This window comes from Pyrgilauda ruficollis, unplaced genomic scaffold (assembly GCF_017590135.1).
Source record: "Pyrgilauda ruficollis isolate IOZ18807 unplaced genomic scaffold, ASM1759013v1 scaffold25, whole genome shotgun sequence".
NCBI lineage: Eukaryota > Metazoa > Chordata > Aves > Passeriformes > Passeridae > Pyrgilauda > Pyrgilauda ruficollis.
In genome coordinates, this window is record NW_024523822.1 from 10,258,998 (window position 1) to 10,277,256 (window position 18,259).

The window sequence follows — 18,259 nt, forward strand, 5'->3', positions numbered from 1 at the left end:
GCTCTTGTAACAAGATGAAGTTCATCCACAGGGCACATAAGATTTTCTATTCCTTGCAGCTTATATAGTCAATGAAAGCTGTTTCACCCTAGCCAAGTATTATATCTGGGTCACTCTTTTGCCTCAATTAATCTGTCAGAATCAAATTTATTACTCCAGCTATCAAAACTCCCCCTAAACATTTCAATTTCCTTGATAAATAATAGAAAGCTGTTGCCTTCACTTTTAAAAATTATCTCTGGTTATCTAGTAGATGAGGCATACTACCAAAGGGGTCCATGGTGTTGCTGTGGTGTCATGTCCCAGAGTCTTGTTTCAATTATGTTTATGATTTTATGTAGAAGTTCTCTCTATGTGTAATTATTTTGAGGTAACTTTTGATGAGATATTAGGTGACACCTGCTTGGCCATCATAAACCCTATATTTTCACTCCAGTATGTAACACATCTTAGATTTCGTTTTAAGACATTTTTGTGGTGATGTTTATAATTATTCCTCTCTTGATTTATTTGGTTTTTTTTTCTTTATCTTAAACAACACTTTTTCACTCACTGTGTTTTTCAAAAAAGAGATGGGATTTTAAACAGTGTCTTTGTGATTTTGAACAGTCTGGAATAGTGTGGTAACTTTATAAATTCCAGCAGAGAGTTTGCAGTTCTCTCACCTTTCAGAATTTTTAAAATTTGGTCCTGACTTAAAGTAAGATTAAATAATAACATTTAGTTCCCTAGACAAGACGGAAGTAATTTGTGAATTAATTCTGCATCAATAACAGCTTGATTTCAGATCAATTATTAATGCAGTTGAAATTAGAGGTTGCCTTGATATTCTAAGTCATAGTGTATGAAAAAAACCCATGAGAGAAAAACTACTTGGTGATTGAAAATTACTGCAGGAACATATTCTTTTGTAGGAAGACAAAATTGTTGACAAGCTAATTTTCAAGCTCACTTAAAGACACAAATACTTAAGAGTTGCCTTACTGCTCCCTATTTTACCAAATATTTACAGGGTCTGTAAGTTCTCTTGAAGTAACGCCAGAATATTTTCTAGTATTCTCCTGTATTTATATGACATTGTGCACTTTGAAAGTTCTTAAAATTATACCATATGCCAACATATGTGAAGCTAATAATTTTTTGTCTTTTGATTTGGCTTGCCTCTGGACTACTTCCCTCTAGAATTACAGTAGTCCCTAGGCACTGATACATTGGTGACTTCTGTATTACTTCTGCCCTTGAAATTTTAACTTCAACTCCTGGATCACCCAGAGTAATTTGGGTTGGGAAGGACCTCAAAAGGTGTTTAGCCCAACCCCTAGCAGGAGTCCAAGGCAAGGTCAGTGTGACATCAATACAGCTTCCTCAGGGCTCTAGCTGGTCAGGTCTTGAAAATATTCAAGGATCAAAACTGCACAACTGCTCTGGGTAATGTGATCCATTACTTCACTGTGCCTATGGTAAAAGTGTGCCTTCTCATGCCAGTCAGAGCTGCTGTGAATTGCTTGGCTCTGTCTTTTTGACGTTCTCCCCTGTATGACCTGATAAACTGCTGTTAGACACTCCCATAGCCATCCCTGCTCCAGTCAGAACGAGCCCAGCTTCTCCAGCCAGCTTGGTGGCCTTCAAATGAACTTAATCTAGCTTATTGCTGTCAGTGTTTCACTTTAGGTCTCAAAACTGCTTACAATCTTCTAGATACAGGCTAATGATTGCTGAAGAGAGGGGAATGATCTCTCCTCTTCTTCTCTGTGTGTTCAAGTCAGTACAACTGAGGCTACCCTTTTTTCCTGCAAAGGACCACTGCTGACTCGATCTTTTTCTTTGTTGTTTTCCTTCCCTAATTTAGCAGTAGGATGCTATTTGCAGCATTGCTTAGTTCCATAGTGAAATCAGGTTTTAGGAACTCCTCTGTAAGACTGCATATGTGAGTATTGGTTAGTGAAATTGATAAATAGATGACAAAGGAAAAGATTTCCAAAGGAAAAGATGTGAAAACTGTTGAAGAAAGTTTTTTTCACATGTTCAATAGAAATATGAATGTTCCTTTTTATTGATGTTTTAGTTGGTGGTCTAAATTTTTTGGAAATTCAGATGGTTTAGAAGGTGGTTTTACAAATCAGATTACAGTCGGTTCTTTTTATTCAAGGTAGAAGTGGATTGGAATGTTTTGAATACTGAGGAAAAAAATTATTGCATAAGAAATGGGAGTGATGGATGAACGTATAGAGAACCACTATACAAACAGCTAAATTTACTGGTCCAGGCACTGTAGTGCTCAGAAGTAGCAACACCATAGCTCTCTCCTTTATGTTACTGCAAGGCAAGAATTCCAGTAGAGGTGCACAGGGCCAGGCTCAGGAGATCAAAGGATGCTGAATACAAGGCACGAACTGGGTGAAAGGAGAAAAGTTGAAACAATGCCAATGTTCCAATGACTCATCAGAACAAAATTATACTGTTAAAAAAGTAGAATCCAAGAATTAGAAATAGAAAAGAGGAAGATAGGATAGGATCCAAGACTACAAAGCAGAAGACAGGATCAGCAGCCAAGAATGAGTCTAAGGTAGTCTGGCTGCAGCTCCATATTGAGAAGCCCAAGGCAACTGTGGATCTCATTGTATACCTGACATCTAATACAAGAGTAGTGCAAGAATTCATCTCCTGAGGGACTGCTGTGTGCCATGTGATAGCTAAATGAGAACTGGCAAAGGCAGACTTGGCTGGCTGTACCTAAATTTTCGTGATTGATCTTGACAGGAGTGACAAATGTAAATACAGATTATTGAGCTGGCTATGTATAAATTACATAAAAGGGCAGATTAATCATAGCCTTCATCTTGAGTTTGTGTGTATGCAAGATAGACATATATTGTATGTATTCATGTGTATGTGGTATTTTGTAAAAATGTCTGATTTTTTTTTGCTTTATATAAGTCTAATGTTATTATTGTATTATTAGTAAGTATTTGGCTTTATTTTTAATGGCAGACTTCATTAGGGAGCCATTAACAAAAGTTTTAGAAAGAATCAAACAATCCAGTAACATTCATTCAAATCATGTGTGGTAATAACTAAAATTTGCAATGCCTTTAGAGGTTGTGAATTCATACCAAGAGGTATAGAACATTTCAAATTGCTGTGCTCTGGCTGCTTGAGAGCTTTTGTTTGTGAGCCAAAGAACTATTGAAATAGTCCAGAATGGTTCTTTAATCTTCTGGTCGTAGCACAATAGACAATTGTCTGAAACATCTTCCCAAAATTTTGATCACTGAAAACATTGACCAGATTTGTATGTCCCTATTTGCTATGTTAGCAAATAAAACCTATTTTTATAGTCTACTCTGATGAGACTATAAAAAAAGAAAAGATAATAAAATAGAAAGACATTTAGAAATCACTGACAATGTCAATTGCCTGGACAACTGCATGACTGTATAGTCCAAGATGGAAGACTGGTAACAATAGAGTAAAGCAATATGACACACTTTAAAGCTTCCTTTGAACTAGAAGTTTCACAAATAACAGCATCCGTGTCAGACAAGTTGCAGCTCTATGTGTCCTGTCAGCCATTTACTGGTAGTTCACAAAGAGGTCAAAATGTTTGCAGAGGTTGTTATTTTAGGAAGCAGAGTAGGTATTTGTTTTTCAGCTTTAATAACCATGAATTTGTCACTAAAGGACAGTAATCTCTTGAAGTTAAAAGGCATAGGTACTAACACCTAACTGTCCTTTTGTGAGGCTCTCCAGCCAATTATTCTGCTAACACAGATAAAAATGCTTTTAGAAACTTTGGAATACTTGTTTGATAGAATCTGTAATAATTAAATTATTCTCATTCTTCAACATTGCAAAATAGGACAAAACCATCTTATTATTAAAATTTCAAAAGCAACTTTTAATCAATCCCTCTGCTTTCAGCAGACTTCCCATTTTTTAAGCATCTTGAAGAGGTTGGCTTGACTGCTTAATGGGTCGTAAAGTCCAGAATATTGCCTTTATTATATGAGTCTTTATTGGGGTGGAAATGAAAATTTAACCATATTCCAACAATATTTCCAGCCTGGGGAAAATCAGGAGATAATTTTCCTACTGTTGGGGCTGGCATTTAAAAAAAAAAAAAAAAAAAAAAAAGAATCTGAAAGAAACCTTTTAGGAAATCTTCATGTGAGAAGGTACATTTCACCACCCCCTGACCACCTAATTGTTCAACCCAGGGGAGGCATGATGCTCATTACTGTCCTTGCACTCATGTTTTGTGCTGAGGGATATTGGAGCACAGGGTAGTTTCTGCAGCCAATGATCGAAATCAGTGGCCATGCTGATCCAGCCATGGGAACTGCAGTTCCATGTCAGTGTGCAATCAGATGGTGCAAATCCTACAGCACAGGACACAGGAACAGCATTGGAGAGGGATGGGAAATGGTATCTGTTTTTCAGATGTAATGGGGGGATAGCACTTGGTTAAAAATTACTTTTTCAGTCCAATAGTTGATCTTGTCATACAGTGGGTGACACTTAGGAAAAAAGGAAAGTGAAATTTGCAGGAAGAAAGAAATTTGGATGTGAAATATATGAAGATGTGATGCCTTGGGACAACTTTAACCACACAAAAGCTGAAAAAGCAGTAGCACAAAAGTGAAAAAATGGTTGCATTTTGCAGGTGGAGTATATGACATGAGGACTAAATGCTTTTGAAAAAATCAATATTCACACAGTGGAAGTGCAATTTTACTCTTGAGGCAGTCAGCAAAGGAGCACTTCAAAAGCTGCCTTGTATAGAACCTCAATTTAAGAAACAAATTCGAAACTAAAATGGCAACGTGGCTTCTCTCAGACAAACAATGTGGTTCCTTTGGTCTTCTATTCTGGAGTAACAGAAAGACTAACGTGCAATATCCTACTGTAATCAGTTTCTTAAACAAAATTAAGTCAGATATAAGGTTAAAATTACACCTCAGCAGCAGAATAAAGGGTAATTAGGAGCAGTTAATGAGTGAATATGAGGTATCTGAACTTTGTCTAGCAAGAAAGACAATTTAATTTCATTTACATTTTATTTACATTTCCTTGGTAGGCGGCTTTTTTGTGTATATTAGAGCAGGTAACTGTTACTCAGACAAGGTACAAGAGACTGTAACTCAGACAAGATATAAACAAAACCTTTAAAAAATATTGTATATTAAGACATTCCAATTTAATGAAAAGATCAATTAACTTTCCCAGTTTTAATCTTAAAACATCCTGAAGCTGTAACAGTCAAACAAAATTTCAGTGACATCTGTCTCAACAAAAAGCATTTAATAGGAAATACCTTTATGTACAACTGAGAAGAAAGACAAGGTAATGATTTGAAGACCTTTTCCACATTATATTTCTAAAATTATTTACTTTTAAGTTCTCAGTCTTCACTCTATATCACTAGATTATTACTATTGCATTGTTTAAAAAAAAAAATGAACCAACACAATAAGAGTTTTTTTATTTACGGAAATGTCTGATTTGTTATATACACCACATTGCTATGTAGTAGTTTAAAAACTGACATTCTCTAGGTGTGGAAATTAAGCAGAAAACCAAAACCACATATTTTTGACACTTTGTGTACTGCAGAATGACTCTACAAGAACTTTGTGCAATGCTGATTCTGTTCGCCACTTTCTGTTTAATTTAGAAGGGCTCATTTCCATGGACTGCTGGGCAAGCTCAGTGTAGGATCTGCAGGCTGAGTCCTGTTATTCTGAGAGTCACCACACCCAATTATCCATCCCCCAGCTGCAATAGGATTAACAATTCCGTCAATGGCTTACACGTGGTGCTGTGTTCCCCGGAGCAGAGCCACGCCAGCTCTGCCACGCCAGCAGCGCACCCAGCGCCGCGGGCAGCAGGACCCCTGCTCACACAGCCACCGATGTCTTGGCTGTCCCTTGGCTTGGTGGCATCCAGTGGCAGTGTGGCCATGGCAGCACAGGCTCTGGCACAGCAGTGACACCTTCCTGGGGGCTCAGATGGTGCTGCAGGCCTGAGGGCAGCTCTGCGCTGCCTTTGCCATAGTGTGTGACGGTAGCCCACTACACCAGGCCGTATTCCCAGTCTTGGTAACTTTAGGCTAAATCAGCAGAAACACATTCATAACTTTGTCTTAAATGAAGAATCATCCTAGGGAAGGATAGGTGGGGGGATAGGACTCAATACATGAACAATTCTCTAGGCACAATTATTTTATATTTCTCTAAAGGGCTAAGTAGTTGCTGATTTAAAAGGACACTCCTTCTATTCTGTTATAATATTCCATTATCTCTGATGATCAGGAAAGCTGTTTAATCATTGTTTTTTCATTCTCAATTGAATATATAATAATACGCACTTCATCAAACAAAACCATTAATGGGATCAATAGAAACAGTCAGTAAATAGTAAAACTTTTGACCGTTATAAACACAAAGTTACTCTGAGTTTATGAGTGGCTAAGTTCACTTTTACACTTAAAGGCTGGTAGGGACTTGAGTGGTTGTTGATGAACACAAGTATGGTAAATTAGTACAGATCAGGAAGAATGATAAAGATTGGCATAGAATGTGCAACCATTTTTGTGAATGTGGAGTTATGGCTATGATTGGTCACTCTGCAGCAGATATACAGTCTAACTTGCATGAGCATTTTTGTCTTGTTCATTTCCCTGTCTTAAAATGAGCAAAATAACTTACTATTTCTACATGTAAAAATAATTTCTGAGGAAAGGCACTGAAATGCTATTTTGAAATCCTATTGAGATATATCTGAAATCCTATTTAGATACTGCACAGTCTTTCAGAATATTTCCCAGTGTAACATTCCTTGCAAGAGAGCAGAAACAAATGATCTGTGTAGCTCATGAAAGACAGTTCTTCTAAAACTATAAAAAAGGGACCAATTTAATGACTAAACCTGGACACCCTTCTCTTCTGCAGTACTACACAGGTCTGCCATTTTACATTATGATTTATTTTCTACATGTGGCTGAGTACTATGTTGTGATCTCCAAGAGTTCAACAAGCCACTGATGTGTTGGGTAGATTGTTGTGTTGATGTGTTGATGTGTTGACAATTCATCTTGAGGTACTATTTTTCTGAAAAGGTTACCAGTAGCAGCCCATCAGATTTCTGTATACACAGAAATGCCTGTATATAAAGAGAAGGAAAAATATCTTTCTGCTATTTACTATATTTGCATATAGTGCCATGCAGAGTGGCACAGATTTAACATTCATTTAGCACTAATGTATAACAAAAACTAATATCCATTGTATTTTGTTAAGATCAAACCTGAATACTGTTGCATGATACTGTCTATGTTGTATGAGCTTACTGCTGATCACCAGTCACCTGCCAGTTCTATGTTTGATATTACTGTTAACAAGCTCAAATACCTTTGTAATCTTTTAGTTTCTGAGGCAAATGTACATTTTCCCTACAAATCACCTCTAGTCCAGTCCCATCCTTTCAGGCTTCCCAGCCCAGCAGTTCAGCAAGATGCGTGTTTGTTTGCACAGCTGCAACACCACTTTGTCTTTTGATTTGATAATCTTATCTATCTATTTACTTAGAAAAGAAAAAAAATAACATTTGTCAGTTAGAAGTTCTTGTAAACAGGCTAGGCCCCAAAAGAGACTTGTACTATACAGATAGCATGCAGCACATTCTGTCTCCTGTTTAATCTTTCATGAGCTCAGTAATCATAGGCAAGTCACTAATCTCTCTGCTTTCCTTTCTGCACTGGTGAAACAGTTGTGGTAAGAATATTCTATGAGGGTTTAGATGTCTTTTCTAAGCTTTGTGAAACTTCTGGACATGCTGGAAATTTTGTACAAGTTGAAACTGAGGACCGGGATAGCAAAGCAGAGTAAAATTAATACATACCAAGACATAACTTCTATTCTGTATCAGGGAAAAACTTCATTTCAAAAGTTCAGGCAGTGTGGTGACAAAGGCAGTTTAGATAGCAGGAGGGACCAGTTCCACAGCTGCTCTGTGGTAGCATGTCACAACAACACCATATCTTTGTCCCTTTGCTCTTGCAGTATCGGTCAGGGCGGGATCCTCACCGAGGCTCAGACAATGTTTCCAACAAGTCTTCGGACAGTGATGTCAGCGACGTCTCGGCCGTGTCCCGGACCAGCAGCGCTTCCCGCTTCAGCAGCACGAGCTACATGTCTGTGCAGTCAGAGCGCCCAAGGGGAAACAAGAAAATCAGGTGAGCATGCTGAGCTATGGTGTCAGCCATAGCTGTGTCATTTTAGTGATGGAACACTTATCAATATTTGTATTTGACATTAGCATTTCGCCCAGATGGACATTTGCAGGGATTTTGCAAAATTCTGGCTTAAATGTCTTTTTTACCTAATGCTTCTTGAAGTCTTAATGGAATTTGTTTTCAGCCAAGTTTTGTTGTTTTGGATTATCTAACATACACTGAAACAACAAACATATGCTGTCAGCAAGCATTAGACACGCTTTCTGAAAACCATTTTGTAAAATATACTTAATATGGCTGAAAAGACAGTTTAACTCTAAAATTTGTGCCAGCAGAGGCATCTTATTTTTCTTTTCAATAGAACATTGAACTTTTATAGATGTATTATTTAATACTTACAGAGACCAATTCAATTTATTTAATACTTACACTAGTCTGATTCAACTGTAAGTGTACAATCATTGAGCTGCTCTTCAACAAGATGAACATTGTGTATCTGTGACCAAAACACAGCATTTTCTTTGCCTGCACCCTGTTTGCCCTCAGAGGAGCTTTGGGTTTCATTTGGTGCACAAATGAAAGATAATTTTTCTAGAAGGTGTAGCCCACCTCCATCACCTGTAGTAATTCTCAGAAAATTGTCCTCTTAAAAGAAAGCATTTGCAAATTTAAGCATCTGCTCATATGAGCATTGTTAGGACCACACTGTTTCTGTCACACATTTCTTTCTAAATGTGAGGTATTGCCATGCAAATTTTATTTGAATAAGGACTTACTAAGAAAATGCTCCAAAGCTCTCTAATGTAGGCTGGACTCCTAGCAAGTATGACGTACATTATGTGTGCTTCTATTCCTTTGTTTTTATTTCATTTCTTTTGCATTTCCTTTCTTCATGCATGCTCTTCTCCTAACTTTAATTTATTCTTTTCTTTTTTCTTTTTGCATGCCTTTTCAATTTTTGTTGACTTCAGAAGGACAAGGGATATAGAGGGGAAAAAAGAGGGAGGGCTGGAAGGGGATGAACAAGATGAAGTATTTCCTGAGGAGGAAGAAAAAGAGGAGGAAAAAGCAAAAGAGCAAGAAATTAATGAAAAAGGGGAAGGGCAAGAGGTGACAGAGAACTGTGATAAGGAGGAGATCAAAGAATCAGGGCATGATGAAAAAGCTCAAGACCAAGCTGAGGAAGGGAAAGAGGATGACAGGTAAAACATATTTCTGTTTATGTAGATCTATTCTTTTTCCTTTACCAGCACCCTATTTGTCTTCCCTTTTTATTCCCTTTGCTTGCTTATTGCCTATGCTCTCTGCAGCTCTTTTTTTTTTGTTTGTTTTTGCTTTCAGTCATCATGCTTTCATATTTAATCAAGTTTCATTCTCAGCTTCAATGAACTTGTTCTGCATACCAAATGAGGCAGCACACCAACTTGACTCATTGATATGCATACAACTGCAGCATATTATTTTTTAAATTAGTTTAGACTAAAGTTTGGGTTTGACTGTAATAAACAGTAGAAATTGTAAGCATCTTTATTAAATTTCCTACTGGAATTATTATTTAAAGGAAAAATTATTTGTTAAGTGAAAACTCAGCAATATCAAAATTATCTTTACTTATATTTATGGCCATACTAAAGAAGAAAAATTGGATTTTTTTTCTAGTCCTCTTTGTGCATACTGATTGACAGTCATTGTGGGTAAAGCAGAGTCTTCCTTTTTCTTTTTTTTTGTTCCATGTGAATAACTGTCAAGGATTGCTGTATTGTGGAAGGGTCATGCACTTCAGCTGCTGTGTTGTATCCAGAAACATTGCAACACAACTGGCTCTGGTTTTATCAGAAAATATTCTAGAATTATACATTTTGCCCCAAATCCTTAAAACAATGTAAATGTCTGACATTTTGTATTGCAGAATCCATGTGTGTTGCACTGAAAGAAATACAACATTCCTCTTTTCTTCATTAGAAATATTAGTTTCAGATTTTATGAATATTCTTGAACTCATTCTCAGTCACACAAGACTGGCAGAAAATCTCAGAAAAAATACATTTTTTTTAGCCTGAAAATTCTGCACTACTTCTAAATAACTTATGCCTGTAAAATTGTGCTGATATACATTAGGGTAAGCACAGAGCAATCCATGGAAATCCATTTTCTTTCCTTGCTACACACTTACACATGCGCATACTTGTATATACTCACATACATAACATACTCAAAACAAAGGGGATTCAAAGAGAGAGTAAAAATGACTAGTGTAGTCTGGGTGATATGAACTAATATAGCCATACTACTGCCTTTATGTATTTTTGCCAGCATTCCTTCACTTATGTTCATGCATTTTAGATTTTAGCAAAAAACAGTTGTTTAGAACCAGCTGTCTTTAAGAGTGCCTTAGCATATGTGTTCCAGGGACTGTTGTATGGTAGTGTGTGAAAGAATTATTTAAAGACTTTTTTCTCTTCAATTTCCCACTAATTTCCCAGTCTAATAGATCTGAAAGTCCTGCCTTTCAAAAGCATGACTCTGTTCCAGGTTTCTAGATTCTGCTTAAGCTGGTCTTTAGCCAATATGCTGTCTCCCTTAGAAAGTAAAGCCCTTTTTGAGAAACAGCTCCTCGTTTCCTGAGCCAGCTTGTTCTTCTGGTTGCTAGCTGCTCTCTGCCTTCAGGAAGAAGTGACACAAGTCAGGAATCTCTATAAAGAAACAAGATGTTATTAAGTGACTGTTGTGTAGTGACTTTTGTTTGTGTTAGATTTTAGTTCCCTTCATGGAAATCAGACTCTAACGTTATTTCCCCACTTTGCACATTCTGACCATTTTTAGTATGCAAGTTGTTAATTAACAGAAAAGTTTATATTCGCCTCCTTTACTATGGTAGAGTCAGTGCTCATTTCTTAACATTGTCTGAGCATTTTTCTAGGGTAAGAATGAAACAGAAAAGCCAGATTGATTCCTGAACAGGGGCAGCTATAGATATGTATACACATTTATATACACACATAGCTCTGTCTCATTAACATATTGAAATATTATGACTTGTGTATTCAGTGGACAAGCCTGAAGGCAGGATCAGTTGTCAGCATTTTTGAAAATTCAGTGCCTTCTGCTCATTTCTCTGTCAATTTTTAAAATAACAGACACTTGGAAATTTTTAAGATAAGGTAATGACTTCAGCTTCCAAAAAATAATGTTTTCAGACACACCACAAATATTAAAAGTAACCAAACATATCAATTAAACATATCAATAGATATTTGAGAGACCCAGCAGAACAAAGGCAGCCAATTCTTCCTTGATAGAATAGTAGTAAATTATTGTGTAGTTCTTGAGATCTTGGGCATCGAGGAAAGTTATATTGCAGATGGGAGTTTTCAAGATATTTTTTACTTCAGAGGTGCATCTGTAGTTGGGCAGCAGCCACCTTTCCTCCAGGCACTGTGGAATGCAGGGGCTGCTCACAATCACTCCATCATCAAAAACTACCTCATACCTCTTGATGTTACTGTGTTTATGTACTTCAGGAGTAATGGTAATAGTCCCACTAAGGTCTTCAATCTGCTGAGATCATGGGTGGATTGAAATGACTGTAAACACAGACGTTCATCACTAATTCATCCCATACCTATTTCAAAGAGTACCTTGGCACAATAAAAGGCATTAGCTTTTGGAGCACTGGAGTACATTAAATCAGTTAATTTTTTGGCAGAAATAGTTGCAGCATCAGATTTTGCCTTAATTAATCCTTGTAAAACTAAACTTTGGCATATGCTTGACTTGTAGGGAAATCGTAATTGTGTTCTTTCTCTGCAGTACATGTTAGCAAGCAAAGGGTGGCTCCAGCTTTGCTGTTGAGTATTTTTTATGTAGAGTTCCCCAACTTTTTTTCTTATTGCATCTCCTTGGTAATCTCAGGGCCAAAAATAAAGGCTTCTTAGATATAGTCTTTGATCATTAATACTTTTAATTGAAGGTAATCTGTTTAACACTGCCCTAAATTTTATTCCTTCTTAATATTTTTTAAAATATAAACCCCAAGCATTAATTCTGATAGTCACAATAGTTTTGTTATACCATGTGAGTACACAGCAAATGTGGTGACAGAGCAGGATTTCACTGTTGAAATACAGTAGAAAAATAAAACTTCTTTTCCAAGTGCACGGAGTATAAATCATGAAATAACATATGAGTCCTGAGAGGGAAGCACTGAAGAAAAAAGAGATCTTCTACAGGATATAGATACAACACAGTGTTGGGGACATCTTGACAACAGAGAATGAATGCTAAGAGGATATTTGAGGAGAGAAAATAAGATATCTTTGTGAATGTTTCTTGAGAGCTGTTTTCAAGTATTCAAGACAATGAGGACAAAACATGAGGTGCTTGCTAAAAATATATCAAGAGCATGAGGGGCAAGTTGGATGATCAGTTATCTTTCAGTCCTGAATGAGAGACGATAAATATGATAAGGAACAAGTGCCAAGATACTATGAAATAAAGATGAATTATGTACAACTGTGTAAAATAGAGTGCAACTTTTTACTGATATGTGGAGGAAGATGAGACAACCAAATAGAAAAGCTATGAAACTTATCTCTTCTCTAGTATCCTGGAAGGGGTTATTGGGTAAATTGCCAGGACTGGAGAAAAGCACTGCAGTATCTGTCATTTGAAATGGTGAGAGAGTGGACAAAGAAATTGTCTATGCTGGTGCACAGAGAGGGCAGAGATGGGAACAAAAAGCATGTGCAAGTCACAAAGTTTTGCTATGTATTTGGAAGGAATTAGTGATATCTCGTTTGAGGAAAGAAAGTGAATTCTAAAAGATGATATAAGGAATAGAGCTGATTAACTAAGAAGATGACACAACCAAGAAAGGAAAATTTGTAGTGGAAAAATTCAGCTGGGATGTAATTTTGCAGAGCACTTAAACATTCAAAAAACAGAGTGCAATGTATGGCTTTAATTAATGTATTTCTTCAGACGCAAAACTGTATCTCTTTCTAAAGGTTCTTAATGCTTGTTGTGCCCCTTCCATTATTAGGTACAAAGATTCATTTCAAATTTACTTTCTAGTTCTAGTTCATTCAGTAAAAATAATACTTTGGAGAATTTAATTTGTAGGTTTTAAAACTGATTCCTGATGAGTATTTGTTCCTTAGTTTTTCATTAAATTGTAATTTTAGTATTTCCGGTTTTATGACCCTTCCACTGTGACTGCAGCTATTAACAGTTAAATGTAATATTTTTCTGGAAGAAAAAAGCATGTCAGTGCAGTCTTTGCAAGCTCCTTCACAGGGATGGAAGCCAGTGATGGTTTTGAAAGTCTTTATTCTGGTAAAAATATAAAAAAATTTACATAAGACAACAGACACTAAGAATCCATTTTCAATGTGTATGCGCTGTTTGGTTTCTTAAAGCTATTCCAAAAGTATTTCAATGACTGCTTCAACTGCCCTACTAGATAAAAGAAGTTAATTGTATCTAACCTTTGTAGCCAAACAGGCCACATGTTTGGAAGAGAAAATGGTAGCCTAAGACTCTTTCCCCACTGCATGGTCAGTCTTTTAGCAGAATTGCAGTACAGGTAGTCTGTGCTTCCAACAGAGATAGATGAGATAGATAGATAGATAGATAGATAGATAGATAGATAGATAGATAGATAGATAAGGTTCACCCAGTGTCATTTCTGCCATGGAAGGAGAGAGAACCGGGGTCCAGTTACATCAGTGTTCATGTTGGTTTTTTGGGAAAGCTTGCCAGCATGCAGTTTTGCAGTTTCCTGCAGCTCTCAACAGAAGATGTTGGCCTTTTTCAACTTTTTCAACATGACAACAAAGTGATTTTGCCATTCCTGGGATGAGGATGGCAGGTTGCAGTACAATGTTCACCGGCTCTTTTCAGCTGCAAAATGTTGCATTATCCAGGCAATTGGGGCAGGTGTGATGCACTGGGTCCTTCAACAAGAAGCAGCAACTTTGTTTTGTATCTCTCTAACATAACTCTTCTGCACTGGTGACCAGATAAGCAGAGCTGCTTACATATTGCCAGTCTGTGTCTTTAAAAACAGAGGACTCCAAAAAAAAAGGTTTTTCCAGTAATTTTTCCCAGTATTATTGATCTGGGTGGAATCTGTTAGGAATTTATGAAAAACTTTTGCCCATTTTAAGCATACATTCAAAGCCACTACTTTTTAATGTAAGATTTTTGCCTTTAATTTCTACAGAAAGGCAAATATTCAAAAGCTATAAATTAATAGAGCTACTGGGTCTGTACCAACACAACATGGAAAATAATTTGGCCATTTGTTTTTTTACATTTTCATAGATGACATTTAGAAGGAAATTATCTGTAGCTTCTGGAAAAATATTATGGAAAAACATGCAGAAGATCAATGGTTCCAAACAGAATTATATGAACAAAATATATTTGTTATGAAATCTGTACTGAGAATAGAATAAAAATAATTTAAGAAATCTAGTAAAGTCGCCTGTTTCTAAGTTATTTATCACTGTCTATAGAACCCTCGGAGACTTATTTTTTCCTGTTACTTTGAAGTAAATACAAAAGATATATAGGCTCCTTTACAGTTAGTAAATTCATTTTGATACACTGGGATATAATAAATTAATGAATTTGGAAGTACACATTAGTGACAGGTGAACAGCAAAAACAAGTAATTTGAAACAGTCTGCAGCTTTGATATAAGGCATCCAGCAGGGAACTCAAACATTTTTACTTTGACTGCAATGCAATATCTTTGAGACTGCTTCCCTCTCCATGAAATGAAGACTGCACTTTTACCTCTGTTGAGCCAGCTCTGACCTGTGATCCATAAAGCACTGATGCACTCCTGTTACTAAAGTTTATTTAAAAACTGTGCATCAGTAGTTTAAACAAAACCACAAGAAATGCAGGGAGAAAGCCATGTAGACATTCAAAGAAGAAGAGATGAAGGAACAAATTAAAATGAAGGTTTGAAGCAAATATAAATGGTAAAATTAGTTTTTGCACTTTTAAGTGTGTTATAAAAAGATTCATTTTCTAAAAATATTTAAAGCTAGATTGAATCATAAGGTTTTTAATAGACAGAGCTTTTTATCTTTATTTGTACAGGATTGAGCACAACAGATCTGGTGACAAGAACAGCAACAGCAAAAAGTGGTGTAGAAACATATAAAAACAAGGGATTGAATATTAAAGTTATAAGGCTTTTCTTTTTTGGACATTATGATTGGACAGATATGGCTCTGTCTTAGTGATGCATGTTTTCACTCTTTTTACCTGATAAGATTTACCTGATTAAGATAATAGAAGAGTGATTAGGTTCTGTAAAATTAATACATATTGCTAAAAATGTAGTTCTTAAAAATTATTAATAAGCTTATCACTTAGCCTTCTAAGAAGCAAACATAAACTTCTTCATGTTACTTCTTAGAAGTATTTCTAAAATGCAGTTGCTGGATTTGTGCTGTTGCCTTTGAAACACACTGCCAGGCCCATCTAGCAAGTACTGTATCTAACTAAGGATAAGGGGCCCAGTGTGTGTTTAATAGCTATGGAAAGATAACGCTTCAGTGGTCGGGCATTGCCCATATGCCTGTTTTTAATGGTTTTTGACCAAAAATCTTAACATTTTCAGTAATTTCACTGCACCTGTTTCATGGTCATACTTCTCCTAAAGTCCATAAGGCTCTAGCTAAACAAGCTGGGAGATGTGTCATCAGGTAATCCCTAGGAGGAAATCAGGCTTCCTTACAAATACCACTGAGAGCCCAGCACTTCCCAGATAGCCATAACATAAACATGATTCCTGTGGAGGCCCAAGGTAAAAAATGTGTACGTGGTGTGCCATGTACACATTGTCTCAGCAGGGACATTTGGTCATAGACCTGCCTTCTCCAGCTCAGAAAAACAAAGGCTCCAGGCTCGTGTTCAGAAGAATGTGAGACACCTTTTCTCACATTTTCTTTTTTATGATGGTCTTAAGTGTTCTGTATGCTTTTATAATTTCCCCCAGAGACCAAAAGTGACTCAAAGTCATTTTGTCAAAGTGACAGAAGTCAGACAGGCAAGATCATGATGTCCCAGATAATGTCTCTTTGGTTGAAGTAATTACGGCTTCAGATCTCTTGCTCGTGTCCGTTTAGTTCTCAGTCCCAGAAGATCAATTCAGTGACATGCTATGAGTTTTGGAGATGTTAGCAGTGCCTATTCTGACCCTGATTTTTCAGAGTCCTCAAGCAACCTGCATTCACAAGGATGAAGGAAATGTTAGAGTTGTTTTATTCTTTAGACAACCACTGCCAGATACAGGCACATAAGCATTAAAGTGAGCCTGAGCATATTCCCTTTGTGCAGTACCAATCAAAGAAATACAGTCTTTCATGAGTGAAGTATAGATGCAGCTATAGTGAGATCCATATTTCTGACAGCAATTTATTTAAATAAAACCCTTTCAAGACACTGGGCTCTTCCCTCTGTATTATGTGATTTTTCTCTTAATGTAATCTCAGTAGTGCATCCTGTCTAGTTCCCCTATGTCTATCTTGCAAAGTTTTCTAACTGTCAGTGAGTTTCCTAAATAAGTAAATCTCCCTCACAGCAATTTCAGTTTATCAAGATGATAAATCATGGTACTTCTTACCCTCAGGCAAAACATGATGTCTCTTACCTGTATATTTTTGATCATTTCAGCCTTCAGGACTGACATTTTTCTCACTTTCCTGACTTGATTTTACATTATTTCTCTGGTGATTTGAGGTCTGGGACACATACTGGATTTAATGTCTGGTTTAGCAATTCACTGCTTGCTTTCCATTTCATAGAGCTCTATTCAGCCCTTCAAGAAACAACACTGAGCAGCACTAAGCAAGTTTGCAGTGTAGATTGTGACATAGCAGTGTAAATACAGAAAACTGGGCCCTCTCCTCCCTCCCTGTTGGAAGACTAATTAAACTACAGGTTTGAACAGGCACACAACATTTAACTCTCAAATTAAGTACATGCAAGGCACATTTCTGCCAGAGAACAGTCTCAATTAAATCAGGTTGCTCGTGATCAATTTTAATTTAACAAGCTAGTTGGTACCCAGCTTTTACAAGCTGTTTTACAAACTTTTACAAACTTCTTTGCCAGGCTGGGTTAAAGAAGATGCTTTCTAAGCTCAAAGAATTTGGATGTTATTCAAAGTTCACTCGGTCTTTGACTGCAATGTGCTTTACTGCCAAACCTTCAGAGCTCATATGGACTTCTTTTATTACCAATGAATATGACAGCTGACTAGTGCAAGACTTCTAGACCTCAGCTAATTTTCTTGCTAGACTTTTTTTTTCATCCACACGGAGTAAATAACTGGTTTAGTTCACTGTATCAAAGAAAGGGATTCCATCACAGATTCATTACTGTTAGCAGGGTAATAAAGCTTTTCTGTAACTTTGTAGAGGAAAACTTGAAAATTTATTGACACTAGATGGATATTAATATAATCTTCCTTATAATTTCAATTTAAATTACCATAAAATATCAACTGTATTCTTATTTTTAAAAATATCCAATTAGTCTATCAGAGAAGGTGAGAAATTTTATCAAAAATCTCTGAAGCTCTGTGTACAATTCAGCTGCTAGTATTTGGAAACACCTAGCTGTTACCGTGTTTTTTGTTCATCATTCATTTTCTGTGGCTATGATTTGTAAATAATCTAATGCCTTGACCCCAAATGATTTTGCTATTTGTTCATATTTGAAAAAATTTTGCTTGAGATGGCATGGAATACTTCCATTAATTTATAATAATAGGGTGGACAGCTTTACACCTACCAGAAAGGGGGAAATACAGCTCAAGTCAACCTATGTACTGTAGCAGGTGAGATATTCCTGATTTGTAATGGAAGAGACCTTTGAAAAAAGATATTTCATATCAAAATATTGCTGCTTATATTTGAGATGTGGCCACTAGTTTTATTTTAATAGCAACATACAAAACAAAATAGATTATAAACACTGCTCTATTTTTCCCCCCAACTTTCT

The 18,259-nt window shown here is 36.5% G+C and overlaps 1 protein-coding gene across 35 annotated transcripts in view; it reads left to right on the forward strand.

The window, feature by feature from the left end:
* RIMS2 (regulating synaptic membrane exocytosis 2) overlaps positions 1-18,259 on the forward strand; it is a 445,269-nt gene that overhangs the window by 367,886 nt on the left and 59,124 nt on the right. For 14 of the 35 annotated variants that reach the window (XM_041470623.1, XM_041470624.1, XM_041470630.1 and 11 more), the window contains one exon: positions 8,061-8,233. The exons of the other annotated variants lie outside the window; for them this stretch is intronic. In XM_041470623.1, the coding sequence (XP_041326557.1) occupies positions 8,061-8,233 (173 nt within the window). The remainder of the gene's footprint in view (positions 1-8,060; positions 8,234-18,259) is intronic. 35 annotated transcript variants of the gene reach the window in all.